The sequence below is a fragment of the Cibotium barometz genome, chromosome 3 (assembly GCF_041138505.1).
Source record: "Cibotium barometz isolate CiBa-2024 chromosome 3, ASM4113850v1, whole genome shotgun sequence".
In the NCBI taxonomy this organism is placed as follows: Eukaryota; Viridiplantae; Streptophyta; class Polypodiopsida; order Cyatheales; family Cibotiaceae; genus Cibotium; species Cibotium barometz.
This window is the reverse complement of record NC_141048.1, coordinates 31,129,357-31,144,185: the sequence shown is the minus strand read 5'-3', so window position 1 is coordinate 31,144,185 and position 14,829 is coordinate 31,129,357. Positions and strand designations below refer to the sequence as shown.

General features: G+C 41.3%; 2 protein-coding genes across 3 annotated transcripts; both read right to left on the bottom strand.

The window, feature by feature from the left end:
* Window positions 1-4,311: 4,311 nt before the first annotated feature.
* On the bottom strand, window positions 4,312-8,992 carry LOC147639948 (nicotinamide adenine dinucleotide transporter 1, chloroplastic-like). 2 transcript variants are annotated; one of them, XR_015262200.1, is made up of 3 exons: window positions 8,903-8,992; window positions 5,160-8,793; window positions 4,312-5,050 (listed from the first exon to the last, which is right to left on the bottom strand). XR_015262200.1 is itself a non-coding variant. In XM_086775542.1 (2 exons), exons 1-2 carry the CDS (start codon window positions 5,235-5,237, stop codon window positions 4,730-4,732), a joined length of 399 nt encoding a protein of 132 aa, XP_086631668.1. In that variant the 5' UTR covers window positions 5,238-8,532; the 3' UTR covers window positions 4,312-4,729. The 2 variants fall into 2 exon arrangements, 1 of the variants encoding a protein (XP_086631668.1); XM_086775542.1 differs by lacking the exon at window positions 8,903-8,992 and having other exon boundaries at window positions 5,160-8,532.
* A 2,985-nt stretch (window positions 8,993-11,977) lies between these two features.
* Window positions 11,978-12,806, bottom strand: LOC147639947 (nicotinamide adenine dinucleotide transporter 1, chloroplastic-like). Its single transcript, XM_086775537.1, has 2 exons — window positions 12,671-12,806; window positions 11,978-12,561 (listed from the first exon to the last, which is right to left on the bottom strand). Exons 1-2 carry the CDS (start codon window positions 12,746-12,748, stop codon window positions 12,244-12,246), a joined length of 396 nt encoding a protein of 131 aa, XP_086631663.1. The 5' UTR covers window positions 12,749-12,806; the 3' UTR covers window positions 11,978-12,243.
* Between the last annotated feature and the right edge of the window lie 2,023 nt (window positions 12,807-14,829).

The window sequence follows — 14,829 nt, the reverse complement described above, 5'->3', positions numbered from 1 at the left end:
GAAGTGGCTTTCAAGTTGACATTGCCTAGTCATTGGCACATACACAATGCTTTTCATGTGAGTCTCCTTCGCAAGTATGTAGAGCCAGAGCCCGGTGAACCGGTTATTAAGGATCCACAAGAAGTGGATGAGCTTGAGAAAATTTTGCAATCAGAACAGATTGTGTCTCACAAGGAACGCAAGCTTGCTACAGGCAAAGTTGTCAGGTGTTACCTTGTAAAGTTGAAGAACTTCCTATTCATTTTAGCCATCAACGATCGTGATTTTACAATTTCTCTTCAACGAAAAACAAGTAGTCATCATGGATTTTCAAGACAAGATTGTGGGATGGGGCATTACAAAGAAACAATCTGTATGAGCTTTCAACACTCATATTGCGAGCAGGGTGTGGAAGCTAGCACATTGTGGCATGATAACTTTAGCCATATTGACCCTTGAACTCTTCTACAAATTCAAAAGAAGGGAATGATGTTGGATCTTTCCTTCAATCGTTGCCATACTAGAAAATTACGAAGCCTACATGATGGACAAGTAGCACCCACAACCCTTTTTGCAAGATGTCTGATACTAAGTCTACATTTCCTCTACAACTCATTCATGCACATCTCTGTGGGAAGATACAAACAATGGATTTAAGAGGTGCTTTCTCCACCTTGTCTTTTATTTCCTCAAGAAAGCTTTTGCATAGTTCAAGATTGCAATGGTCAAAACATGACGGTGAAGAAGCTAAGGATAGATCACCAAGTCGGATTTTGTTGGTAAGAGTAGCATTCAACGATATAATGGAGTTGTCAAGCCCAAAAAATGGGACAATTGTTGTGGAGATGGCTCAAAGTATGCTCAATGAGAAGGGTCTTCTAAGCTCTTTTTGGGCCGAAGCAGTGAACACAACAGTTTACATGCTCAATAGAAGTTTGCAAAGAGAGGTCTTTCAAATTCTTTTCGGGCCAAAGAAGTGAACACAAAAGTTTACATCCTTAATAGAAGTGCAACAAGGATGGATGACAAGAAGTATATACAAAAGTAACAAGCCTGCACTTTCTCATTTCAAAGTCGGACAGATCACCAAGTCGGATTTTGTTGGTAAGAGAGTAGCATTCAATGGCATAGCTTACTATGGAGCTGTCAAGCCCAAAAAATTGGACAATTGTTGTGGAGACGGCTCAAAGTATGCTCATGATGAGGGTTTTCTAAGCTCTTCTTGGGCCGAAGCAATGAACACAACAATTTACATGCTCAATAGAAGTTTGCAAAGAGAGGTCTTTCAAATTCTTTTTGGGCCCAAGCAATGAACACAACAGTTTACATCCTCAATATAAGTGCAACAAAGCCAATGGATGACAACAAGTATATACACAAGTAACAAGCCTTCACTTTCTCATTTCAAGAGTTCTCTGAATTTTTGAAGAAGAATGGAATTCGGAGACAGTATACATGCAGATACACTCCGCAGCAAAATGGAGTTGCTGAGCGGAAAAACAGGCACATTGCTGAGATTGCGCGGGCATTGATGGAAGAGAAAAATATGCCGCATTGCTATTGGGCTGAGGCTGTTTCTACAGCAGTATACATCATGAACAGGACTCCAACTGCAGCCATACATGATGTAACTCCAGAGGAGAGGTTTACTGGCAGAAAACCAGATTTGTCTCATCTGAAAGTCTTTGGATGCATTGCATATGTGCATGTGCCAGATGAGCTGAGAACTAAGCTGGATCCGAAAGCTGAAAAATGTGTATTTATTGGATATTCCCTTGAGCAAAAGTGATACAGGTGTTATAACCCTGCTACACGTGAGTTGAGGGTAAGCAGGGATGTTGTTTTTGATGAGATGAGCAGCTGGTATGCTGCTGAAAAAGAAGCTGTTGGGACTGATGTGAGTGGAAGTGTGGTTACACAGAATGCAGGTCAGCAATCACAGTCTTTGAGTGGACCAGGAGAGTCCTCATCTAGTGGGTCTGTTGATAGACCATGGCGTGGCAGGCTGCGTCATAATACCAGTCCTGCAAATGTGATTACTACATCACGTAAAGGAAAAGGGAAAGTGGTTGAGCCCCTTGGTATGCCTGACATTTCTGCAGGGCATTCTCATGTTGATGGAGAGTCTAGTGGCTCAGATATGAGCCTTGATGAGAGAGGAGCTTGGGATCCCAGCTATGAGAACACCTGGTGTAAAGAAGGCTATGGAGGCCATGAATGAAAAGCTGCGAAGATCAGGGAGAGTGAAGAACCCTGTGCAGAGATTTACATATGATGGTTATGTGGCACATCATTATGCATATATGGCAAAAGTTGTGCAGGTTGTAGAGCCCACATGCATTGATGAGGCTGTTGGAAATGTGTGTTGGGAGAAAGCTATGGATGAGGAGATGAATGCACTATATGGAAATGAAACTTGGGATTTAGTGCAATTGCCTGAAGGCAAGAAAGCCATTGGCTGCAAGTGGGTGTACAAAGTTAAACATAACAGTGATGGAAGCATAAACAGGTACAAGGCTAGATTGGTAGCCAAAGGATATGCGCAGACATATGGGATTGACTATGAGGAAACTTTTAGCCCAGTTGCCAAGATGGCAACGGTGGGAGTTGTGATAGCAGTGGCTGCGTCAAAGCAATGGTCTTTACATTAGATGGATGTAAAGAATGCATTCTTGCATGGGGATTTGCAAGAAGAGGTGTATATGTTGCAGCCACCTGGTTATGAGGATGTGGGTCACCCCGAGCATGTTTGCAGGTTGAAGAAAGCCTTGTATGGCTTAAAGCAAGCACCAAGAGCATGGTCTGACAAGATTTCTGAATATCTTGTCACTATTGGCTTTCATGTAGCCAATGCAGATTTCTCATTGTATGTGAGACATGGTGATAGAGGGGTTGTGCTTGTTGTCATCTATGTAGATGACTTGATCATTACGGGGGACCATGATGCAGATATCTTTGATGTAAAGATCTTGCTTAGACAGAAGTTCGAGATGAAGGATCTGGGGGAGCTCAGATATTTCTTGGGCATTGAGGTGATTAGGTCACCACATGGTATTGAATTACTGCAGAGACAGTATGGCTTGGACATGTTGTCCAAGTATGGTATGACAGGCTGTAAGCCTATTTCTGTGCCATTGGATCAGAATGGCAAGTTGAGTGCAGATTCAGGAGAGATCTTGGAGGATCCTACTATGTACAGGAGCATAGTAGGAAGTTTGATCTACATGACGATCACCAGACCAGATTTGAGCTATGCTGTTGGGTTGGTGAGTCAGTTTATGCAGGTTCCACGAAAACCGCATTTGGATGCTGTGAGACGCATACTGAGGTATGTGAGGTCTACTTTGCATTGTGGACTATTCTATGAGACTGGGACAGAGATATGTGTACATGGGTACACAGATGCTGATTGGGCTGGTAGTATCTCAGACAGAAGATCTACCAGTGGATTCATGTTTTCTTTGGGGAGTGCTGCTGTGACTTGGAGCAGCAAGAAGCAGCCTACGGTTGCTCTATCGAGTACAGAGGCCAAGTACAGAGGAGATGCTATGGCAGCATGTGAGGTAGCTTGGTTGAGAAAGCTACTTGCAGATTTGGGTCTATCAGTGGATAGACAAGTTGTCATTTTCTGTGACAACATTAGCAGTATACAGTTGGCCAGGAACCCAGTCTTTCATGCTCGTACGAAGCACATAGAGGACACTACCACTTCGTCAGAGAGAAGGTCTTGGCAGGAGACCTTGACCTTGTTTATGTCAGCACAGAGGATCAGGTAGCTGACATCTTCACCAAAGCATTGGGTACAGAGAAGCTCCGCAGATTCAGGGCTTCGCTTGGTGTACATGAGATGGAGTTGAGCTTGAGGGGGAGTGTTGAGATATCGAGCTCTAGTGAGGCGGTGGACACTGATGACCCGCCTGGGGGATAGGCCCCGCACTTACACCACTGGCATGGTTGGTGAGATCTTGGGTGATATGCGGCCAGTGGGATGACAGGCTGTGTGACAGCCACTCTAGAGACTGGCATAGTTATAGCGCCAGCTCATTTAGTCGGGTTCACACTATAGAGAACCCGTGTATGTATTTGGTTGAGTACCTTTCATATTGTGTGTACTCTTATTCTTGTATATGGTGTGTTGAGTGTTGAGTAGAGAAGAAGAAGATTTTCAGCCTCTCACCTTGTGTGTTCTCTATTAGGGTTTTGTGAGTGTGTGTGTGTGCTTGCAAGAGCTCAAGCTCTCTTCCCCCCTGCATCTTTTCACTCTTTACCTAGACAACACCAATGCCAGATGCAAACTGTCTTTTGATCTTAATGCAGACTTACGACCCAATGTCAGAAGAACACTGCTTATCTAGAAGAAAATAAGGATTATAAAAAATACACACGACATGGGTCAAGCAACTTGGCTTGATGCAATCCACGACCTGCTTCCCGGCCATGAGTACATGATGTTCTTTCTCCGTTTTGTTTGGAAAAAATAAGTTGCCAACAATTTTGTTGGCTGTGCTAAATCAATATAATGCAAAAATTTCCTGCTTGGCTTATCACAGCAAAGCTCAATAGCCCTCAACCCCCTCTAAAGAGTTAGCTAACACCAGTTGTAGTTTTATAATGATGTACACACATGTTGTGATGTGACCCTGGTAGATCTTGCACACCCCAAAAAATGGGCATGAAACTTTCAGGTGTGAAAAGGGTTATTACTGGCTCGAGGCATGCAAGTGATCTTTTTGACGCAAAGGCAAAGGCTTCACTTTTGCAGATGCAGAGCTCCCTTCTCCAGTGCGACTGGTGAAGCGTGCTCAACTCCAGAATAACTCTCTGATGAGTTTGATGTGGGCTGTGATTTAGGTGGAAACATCTTTTCCAGCTTCTTTCGGATGAGCTCGTAACTGGTAAATGTGATCACAGCAGCAGCAGGTGTCGTCCTCATGAGATTAGTTGCACAGCCACTATAAAAACCTGCAATGCCTTCTTTCAGGTAAACCTTTCTGATGCAATCAATGACACCTTTGTACCGAACTTCTGCATACTTGGAGTGGCTTTGCTCTTGCAGTCTAGATCTTACAACCTGAGTAATGATTCGAGGAAATAACTGGTTATGTTTGCAGCACTTTGGATATGCCAGTGTTCGCTTAAAATTGAAAAATTCAAACATTGCTTGGAAAAGGATGGTTTACCTCATGAGGATAAGTTAGAGTTGATGCTATGATCTTGGATATTGATGATGCCAGAGCAACATCTCCACTGCTTAGCATTCCTGAACTGATTCCCTCTGATTAGCAGAAAAGGAGAAATTAGCAAATCCTTCCAAAAAATAAACAGCTTTATGATTTTCTGAAAAAGCTTTATAGCAGCAGACTACCTTCCAAAACATTTTGCATTGTTATTTCAAGAAACTGCATTCAGGAAAACTGTTACTTCTCACTCTCATAGGTACGAAGGTAGCTACACACATACATATGTATGTATGTATTTTAGCTACTCTCACTAACCCTCTTAACCCAAACATGCTTTTAAAAAATTTAGTTTGCTCGCTTTCAACAAAATAGACTGCCTCCTGTGCTGGGTTCTCCTGCTCCCACCCTTTCCCAAGGCATGTGAATCTCCACTTTTGGAGGTGGCCATTTGAAATTGATATTGACCCTTTCACCATGCACAGCTTTTGGGGTCTAAGGCTTGCCAAGACCCTGGGTAAAATCAAGAATACCAACTAGGCTTGTCAAAGAGAATGATTCGAGAAAGCAAGACTTGAAAAGAGGCCTGGCAAAGAGGGTGCATACCCTAGCTTACAACCAGGTACTATGGGCCTTTTCAAGTGATCAAGAAGATCAATGAAGTGGCTTTCAAGTTGACATTGCCTAGTCATTGGCACATACACAATGCTTTTCATGTGAGTCTCCTTCGCAAGTATGTAGAGCCAGAGCCCGGTGAACCGGTTATTAAGGATCCACAAGAAGTGGATGAGCTTGAGAAAATTTTGCAATCAGAACAGATTGTGTCTCACAAGGAACGCAAGCTTGCTACAGGCAAAGCTGTCAGGTGTTACCTTGTAAAGTTGAAGAACTTCCTATTCATTTCAGCCATCAACGATCGTGATTTTACAATTTCTCTTCAACGAAAAACAAGTAGTCATCATGGATTTTCAAGACAAGATTGTGGGATGGGGCATTACAAAGAAACAATCTGTATGAGCTTTCAACACTCATATTGCGAGCAGGGTGTGGAAGCTATCACATTGTGGCATGATAACTTTAGCCATATTGACCCTTGAACTCTTCTACAAATTCAAAAGAAGGGAATGATGTTGGATCTTTCCTTCAATCGTTGCCATACTAGAAAATTACGAAGCCTACATGATGGACAAGTAGCACCCACAACCCTTTTTGCAAGATGTCTGATACTGAGTCTACATTTCCTCTACAACTCATTCATGCACATCTCTGTGGGAAGATACAAACAATGGATTTAAGAGGTGCTTTCTCCACCTTGTCTTTTATTTCCTCAAGAAAGCTTTTGCATAGTTCAAGATTGCAATGGTCAAAACATGAAGGTGAAGAAGCTAAGGATAGATCACCAAGTCGGATTTTGTTGGTAAGAGTAGCATTCAACGATATAATGGAGTTGTCAAGCCCAAAAAATGGGACAATTGTTGTGGAGATGGCTCAAAGTATGCTCAATGAGAAGGGTCTTCTAAGCTCTTTTTGGACCGAAGCAGTGAACACAACAGTTTACATGCTCAATAGAAGTTTGCAAAGAGAGGTCTTTCAAATTCTTTTCGGGCCGAAGAAGTGAACACAAAAGTTTACATCCTTAATAGAAGTGCAACAAGGATGGATGACAAGAAGTATATACACAAGTAACAAGCCTTCACTTTCTCATTTCAAAGTCGGACAGATCACCAAGTCGGATTTTGTTGGTAAGAGAGTAGCATTCAATGGCATAGCTTACTATGGAGCTGTCAAGCCCAAAAAATTGGACAATTGTTGTGGAGACGGCTCAAAGTATGCTCATGATGAGGGTTTTCTAAGCTCTTCTTGGGCCGAAGCAATGAACACAACAATTTACATGCTCAATAGAAGTTTGCAAAGAGAGGTCTTTCAAATTCTTTTTGGGCCCAAGCAATGAACACAACAGTTTACATCCTCAATATAAGTGCAACAAAGCCAATGGATGACAACAAGTATATACACAAGTAACAAGCCTTCACTTTCTCATTTCAAAGTGTTTGGTTGTGATTGCACAGTTGTGCCTTCTATGGCGGTTGGGTCAAAGCTTTCTATGGAGGAAATTTTACCACTCGTAGATGAGAGCTCTGAGAAGTCTTATTTTCTTATGTAATACTAGGCCATTCATCATCTTTGGTGCTGGTGTCTTAAGCAAGTTTTCCAACCAGCCATAAGAGAGCCATTGAAAACTAGGGATGCAGAGATACTATGCTATGTCCATGGAACACCAGCTTATGGCATGACCTACACTACAAATAAAACTCTTCGTGAGCTTTATGACTCAAACAAGGTTGGTGATTTGGACACCAGTGTGACAAGCTATTGCTTCACACTTAGTTCAAGATATATTCCTTGGATTAGCAAGAGATACTCTAGTATCACATTACGTTATTGTTGATCATATATTTGCTTTGCAAAGAGAAAACAAACACCTTATAAGCTTGGCTGGATGAATTCATAAGCACAAGACAACAATGTTATAGCCATAACTCAAATACTCTATAATGAGTTGATGTAACTAAACACTAAGTTGAATGTGTGCATCAGCACAAAGCATTTCATCATTCATGCAAATTTGTGGATATTTCCTCTGGTTCATCAGGAGCCATGAACATAAGCATGGAGGTAAATAAAACCAGTTATGCTTTGTGTAGAAATGTGCCAAGCATTAGAAAAAGTGATACAAATCAACCCATTCACATAAGAGTCGTTCAATAAGACCAAAACACCATATTAAAGACACGTGCTGAGCAATATACATGTGTTTTGCTGTCCCTCTTTACCTAGACAACCCCAATGCCAGATGCAAACTGTCTTTTGATCTTAATGCAGACTTACGACCCAATGTCAGAAGAACACTGCTTATCTAGAAGAAAATAAGGATTATAAAAAATACACACGACATGGGTCAAGCAACTTGGCTTGATGCAATCCACGACCTGCTTCCCGGCCATGAGTACATGATGTTCTTTCTCCGTTTTGTTTGGAAAAGATAAGTTGCCAATAATTTTGTTGGCTGTGCTAAATCAATATAATGCAAAAATTTCCTGCTTGGCTTATCACAGCAGAGCTCAATAGCCCTCAACCCCCTCTAAAGAGTTAGCTAACACCAGTTGCAGTTTTATAATGATGTACACACATGTTGTGATGTGACCCTGGTAGATCTTGCACACCCCAAAAAATGGGCATGAAACTTTCAGGTGTGAAAAGGGTTATTACTGGCTCGAGGCATGCAAGTGATCTTTTTGACGCAAAGGCAAAGGCTTCACTTTTGCAGATGCAGAGCTCCCTTCTCCAGTGCGACTGGTGAAGCGTGCTCAACTCCAGAATAACTCTCTGATGAGTTTGATGTGGGCTGTGATTTAGGTGGAAACATCTTTTCCAGCTTCTTTCGGATGAGCTCGTAACTGGTAAATGTGATCACAGCAGCAGTAGGTGTCGTCCTCATGAGATTAGTTGCACAGCCACTATAAAAACTTGCAATGCCTTCTTTCAGGTAAACCTTTCTGACGCAATCAATGACACCTTTGTACCGAACTTCTGCATACTTGGAGTGGCTTTGCTCTTGCAGTCTAGATCTTACAACCTGAGTAATGATTCGAGGAAATAACTGGTTATGTTTGCAGCACTTTGGATATGCCAGTGTTCGCTTAAAATTGAAAAATTCAAACATTGCTTGGAAAAGGATGGTTTACCTCATGAGGATAAGTTAGAGTTGATGCTATGATCTTGGATATTGATGATGCCAGAGCAACATCTCCACTGCTTAGCATTCCTGAACTGATTCCCTCTGATTAGCAGAAAAGGAGAAATTAGCAAATCCTTCCAAAAAATAAACAGCTTTATGATTTTCTGAAAAAGCTTTATAGCAGCAGACTACCTTCCAAAACATTTTGCATTGGGTGGATGACTACTTATTTCAAGAAACTGCATTCAGGAAAACTGTTACTTCTCACTCTCATAGGTACGAAGGTAGCTACACACATACATATGTATGTATGTATTTTAGCTACTCTCACTAACCCTCTTAACCCAAACATGCTTTTAAAAAATTTAGTTTGCTCGCTTTCAACAAAATAGAGTGCCTCCTGTGCTGGGTTCTCCTGCTCCCACCCTTTCCCAAGGCATGTGAATCTCCACTTTTGGAGGTGGCCATTTGAAATTGATATTGACCCTTTCACCATGCACAGCTTTTGGGGTCTAAAGCTTGCCAAAACCCTGGGTAAAATCAAGAATACCAACTAGGCTTGTCAAAGAGAATGATTGGGTATTGCTGAAATTCGAGAAAGCAAGACTTGAAAAGAGGCCTGGCAAAGAGGGTGCATACCCTAGCTTACAACCAGGTACTATGGGCCTTTTCAAGTGATCAAGAAGATCAATGAAGTGGCTTTCAAGTTGACATTGCCTAGTCATTGGCACATACACAATGCTTTTCATGTGAGTCTCCTTCGCAAGTATGTAGAGCCAGAGCCCGGTGAACCGGTTATTAAGGATCCACAAGAAGTGGATGAGCTTGAGAAAATTTTGCAATCAGAACAGATTGTGTCTCACAAGGAACGCAAGCTTGCTACAGGCAAAGTTGTCAGGTGTTGCCTTGTAAAGTTGAAGAACTTCCTATTCATTTCAGCCATCAACGATCGTGATTTTACAATTTCTCTTCAATGAAAAACAAGTAGTCATCATGGATTTTCAAGACAAGATTGTGGGATGGGGCATTACAAAGAAACAATCTGTATGAGCTTTCAACACTCATATTGCGAGCAGGGTGTGGAAGCTAGCACATTGTGGCATGATAACTTTAGCCATATTGACCCTCGAACTCTTCTACAAATTCAAAAGAAGGGAATGATGTTGGATCTTTCCTTCAATCGTTGCCATACTAGAAAATTACGAAGCCTATATGATGGACAAGTAGCACCCACAACCCTTTTTGCAAGATGTCTGATACTCAGTCTACATTTCCTCTACAACTCATTCATGCACATCTCTGTGGGAAGATACAAACAATGGATTTAAGAGGTGCTTTCTCCACCTTGTCTTTTATTTCCTCAAGAAAGCTTTTGCATAGTTCAAGATTGCAATGGTCAAAACATGAAGGTGAAGAAGCTAAGGATAGATCACCAAGTCGGATTTTGTTGGTAAGAGTAGCATTCAACGATATAATGGAGTTGTCAAGCCCAAAAAATGGGACAATTGTTGTGGAGATGGCTCAAAGTATGCTCAATGAGAAGGGTCTTCTAAGCTCTTTTTGGGCCGAAGCAGTGAACACAACAGTTTACATGCTCAATAGAAGTTTGCAAAGAGAGGTCTTTCAAATTCTTTTCGGGCCGAAGAAGTGAACACAAAAGTTTACATCCTTAATAGAAGTGCAACAAGGATGGATGAAAAGAAGTATATACACAAGTAACAAGCCTTCACTTTCTCATTTCAAAGTCGGACAGATCACCAAGCCGGATTTTGTTGGTAAGAGAGTAGCATTCAATGGCATAGCTTACTATGGAGCTGTCAAGCCCAAAAAATTGGACAATTGTTGTGGAGACGGCTCAAAGTATGCTCATGATGAGGGTTTTCTAAGCTCTTCTTGGGCCGAAGCAATGAACACAACAATTTACATGCTCAATAGAAGTTTGCAAAGAGAGGTCTTTCAAATTCTTTTTGGGCCCAAGCAATGAACACAACAGTTTACATCCTCAATATAAGTGCAACAAAGCCAATGGATGACAACAAGTATATACACAAGTAACAAGCCTTCACTTTCTCATTTCAAAGTGTTTGGTTGTGATTGCACAGTTGTGCCTTCTATGGCGGTTGGGTCAAAGCTTTCTATGGAGGAAATTTTACCACTCGTAGATGAGAGCTCCGAGAAGTCTTATTTTGTTATGTAATACTAGGCCATTCATCATCTTTGGTGCTGGTGTCTTAAGCAAGTTTTCCAACCAGCCATAAGAGAGCCATTGAAAACTAGGGATGCAGAAATACTATGCTATGTCCATGGAACACCAGCTTATGGCATGACCTACACTACAAATAAAACTCTTCGTGAGCTTTATGACTCAAACAAGGTTGGTGATTTGGACACCAGTGTGACAAGCTATTGCTTCACACTTAGTTCAAGATATATTCCTTGGATTAGCAAGAGATACTCTAGTATCACATTACGTTATTGTTGATCATATATTTGCTTTGCAAAGAGAAAACAAACACCTTATAAGCTTGGCTGGATGAATTCATAAGCACAAGACAACAATGTTATAGCCATAACTCAAATACTCTATAATGAGTTGATGTAACTAAACACTAAGTTGAATGTGTGCATCAGCACAAAGCATTTCATCATTCATGCAAATTTGTGGATATTTCCTCTGGTTCATCAGGAGCCATGAACATAAGCATGGAGGTAAATAAAACCAGTTATGCTTTGTGTAGAAATGTACCAAGCATTAGAAAAAGTGATACAAATCAACCCATTCACATAAGAGTCGTTCAATAAGACCAAAACACCATATTAAAGACACGTGCTGAGCAATATACATGTGTTTTGCTGTCCCTCTTTACCTGGACAACACCAATGCCAGATGCAAACTGTCTTTTGATCTTAATGCAGACTTACGACCCAATGTCAGAAGAACACTGCTTATCTAGAAGAAAATAAGGATTATAAAAAATACACACGACATGGGTCAAGCAACTTGGCTTGATGCAATCCACGACCTGCTTCCCGGCCATGAGTACATGATGTTCTTTCTCCGTTTTGTTTGGAAAAGATAAGTTGCCAATAATTTTGTTGGCTGTGCTAAATCAATATAATGCAAAAATTTCCTGCTTGGCTTATCACAGCAGAGCTCAATAGCCCTCAACCCCCTCTAAAGAGTTAGCTAACACCAGTTGCAGTTTTATAATGATGTACACACATGTTGTGATGTGACCCTGGTAGATCTTGCACACCCCAAAAATGGGCATGAAACTTTCAGGTGTGAAAAGGGTTATTACTGGCTCGAGGCATGCAAGTGATCTTTTTGACGCAAAGGCAAAGGCTTCACTTTTGCAGATGCAGAGCTCCCTTCTCCAGTGCGACTGGTGAAGCGTGCTCAACTCCAGAATAACTCTCTGATGAGTTTGATGTGGGCTGTGATTTAGGTGGAAACATCTTTTCCAGCTTCTTTCGGATGAGCTCGTAACTGGTAAATGTGATCACAGCAGCAGGTGTCGTCCTCATGAGATTAGTTGCACAGCCACTATAAAAACCTGCAATGCCTTCTTTCAGGTAAACCTTTCTGACGCAATCAATGACACCTTTGTACCGAACTTCTGCATACTTGGAGTGGCTTTGCTCTTGCAGTCTAGATCTTACAACCTGAGTAATGATTCGAGGAAATAACTCGTTATGTTTGTAGCACTTTGGATATGCCAGTGTTCGCTTAAAATTGAAAAATTCAAACATTGCTTGGAAAAGGATGGTTTACCTCATGAGGATAAGTTAGAGTTGATGCTATGATCTTGGATATTGATGATGCCAGAGCAACATCTCCACTGCTTAGCATTCCTGAACTGATTCCCTCTGATTAGCAGAAAAGGAGAAATTAGCAAATCCTTCCAAAAAATAAACAGCTTTATGATTTTCTGAAAAAGCTTTATAGCAGCAGACTACCTTCCAAAACATTTTGCATTGGATGACTACTTATTTCAAGAAACTGCGTTCAGGAAAACTGTTACTTCTCACTCTCATAGGTACGAAGGTAGCTACACACATACATATGTATGTATGTATTTTAGCTACTCTCACTAACCCTCTTAACCCAAACATGCTTTTAAAAAATTTAGTTTGCTCGCTTTCAACAAAATAGAGTGCCTCCTGTGCTGGGTTCTCCTGCTCCCACCCTTTCCCAAGGCATGTGAATCTCCACTTTTGGAGGTGGCCATTTGAAATTGATATTGACCCTTTCACCATGCACAGCTTTTGGGGTCTAAGGCTTGCCAAAACCCTGGGTAAAATCAAGAATACCAACTAGGCTTGTCAAAGAGAATGATTGGGTATTGCTGAAATTCGAGAAAGCAAGACTTGAAAAGAGGCCTGGCAAAGAGGATGCATACCCTAGCTTACAACCAGGTACTATGGGCCTTTTCAAGTGATCAAGAAGATCAATGAAGTGGCTTTCAAGTTGACATTGCCTAGTCATTGGCACATACACAATGCTTTTCATGTGAGTCTCCTTCGCAAGTATGTAGAGCCAGAGCCCGGTGAACCGGTTATTAAGGATCCACAAGAAGTGGATGAGCTTGAGAAAATTTTGCAATCAGAACAGATTGTGTCTCACAAGGAACGCAAGCTTGCTACAGGCAAAGTTGTCAGGTGTTACCTTGTAAAGTTCAAGAACTTCCTATTCATTTCAGCCATCAACGATCGTGATTTTACAATTTCTCTTCAACGAAAAACAAGTAGTCATCATGGATTTTCAAGACAAGATTGTGGGATGGGGCATTACAAAGAAACAATCTGTATGAGCTTTCAACACTCATATTGCGAGCAGGGTGTGGAAGCTAGCACATTGTGGCATGATAACTTTAGCCATATTGACCCTTGAACTCTTCTACAAATTCAAAAGAAGGGAATGATGTTGGATCTTTCCTTCAATCGTTGCCATACTAGAAAATTACGAAGCCTACATGATGGACAAGTAGCACCCACAACCCTTTTTGCAAGATGTCTGATACTAAGTCTACATTTCCTCTACAACTCATTCATGCACATCTCTGTGGGAAGATACAAACAATGGATTTAAGAGGTGCTTTCTCCACCTTGTCTTTTATTTCCTCAAGAAAGCTTTTGCATAGTTCAAGATTGCAATGGTCAAAACATGAAGGTGACGAAGCTAAGGATAGATCACCAAGTCGGATTTTGTTGGTAAGAGTAGCATTCAACGATATAATGGAGTTGTCAAGCCCAAAAAATGGGACAATTGTTGTGGAGATGGCTCAAAGTATGCTCAATGAGAAGGGTCTTCTAAGCTCTTTTTGGGCCGAAGCAGTGAACACAACAGTTTACATGCTCAATAGAAGTTTGCAAAGAGAGGTCTTTCAAATTCTTTTCGGGCCGAAGAAGTGAACACAAAAGTTTACATCCTTAATAGAAGTGCAACAAGGATGGATGACAAGAAGTATATACACAAGTAACAAGCCTTCACTTTCTCATTTCAAAGTCGGACAGATCACCAAGTCGGATTTTGTTGGTAAGAGAGTAGCATTCAATGGCATAGCTTACTATGGAGCTGTCAAGCCCAAAAAATTGGACAATTGTTGTGGAGACGGCTCAAAGTATGCTCATGATGAGGGTTTTCTAAGCTCTTCTTGGGCCGAAGCAATGAACACAACAATTTACATGCTCAATAGAAGTTTGCAAAGAGAGGTCTTTCAAATTCTTTTTGGGCCCAAGCAATGAACACAACAGTTTACATCCTCAATATAAGTGCAACAAAGCCAATGGATGACAACAAGTATATACACAAGTAACAAGCCTTCACTTTCTCATTTCAAAGTGTTTGGTTGTGATTGCACAGTTGTGCCTTCTATGGCGGTTGGGTCAAAGCTTTCTATGGAGGAAATTTTACCACTCGTAGATGAGAGC

Excerpts from the sequence above, each read along its gene's own strand:
- LOC147639947 (XM_086775537.1), bottom strand. The coding sequence starts at position 12,748 with ATGCTAAGCAGTGGAGATGTTGCTCTGGCATCATCAATATCCAAGATC. Across the intron at positions 12,562-12,670 it reads CTCTAACTTATCCTCATGAG|GTTGTAAGATCTAGACTGCA; the intron begins GTAAACCATCCT and ends ATCATTACTCAG.
- LOC147639948 (XM_086775542.1), bottom strand. The coding sequence starts at position 5,237 with ATGCTAAGCAGTGGAGATGTTGCTCTGGCATCATCAATATCCAAGATC. Across the intron at positions 5,051-5,159 it reads CTCTAACTTATCCTCATGAG|GTTGTAAGATCTAGACTGCA; the intron begins GTAAACCATCCT and ends ATCATTACTCAG.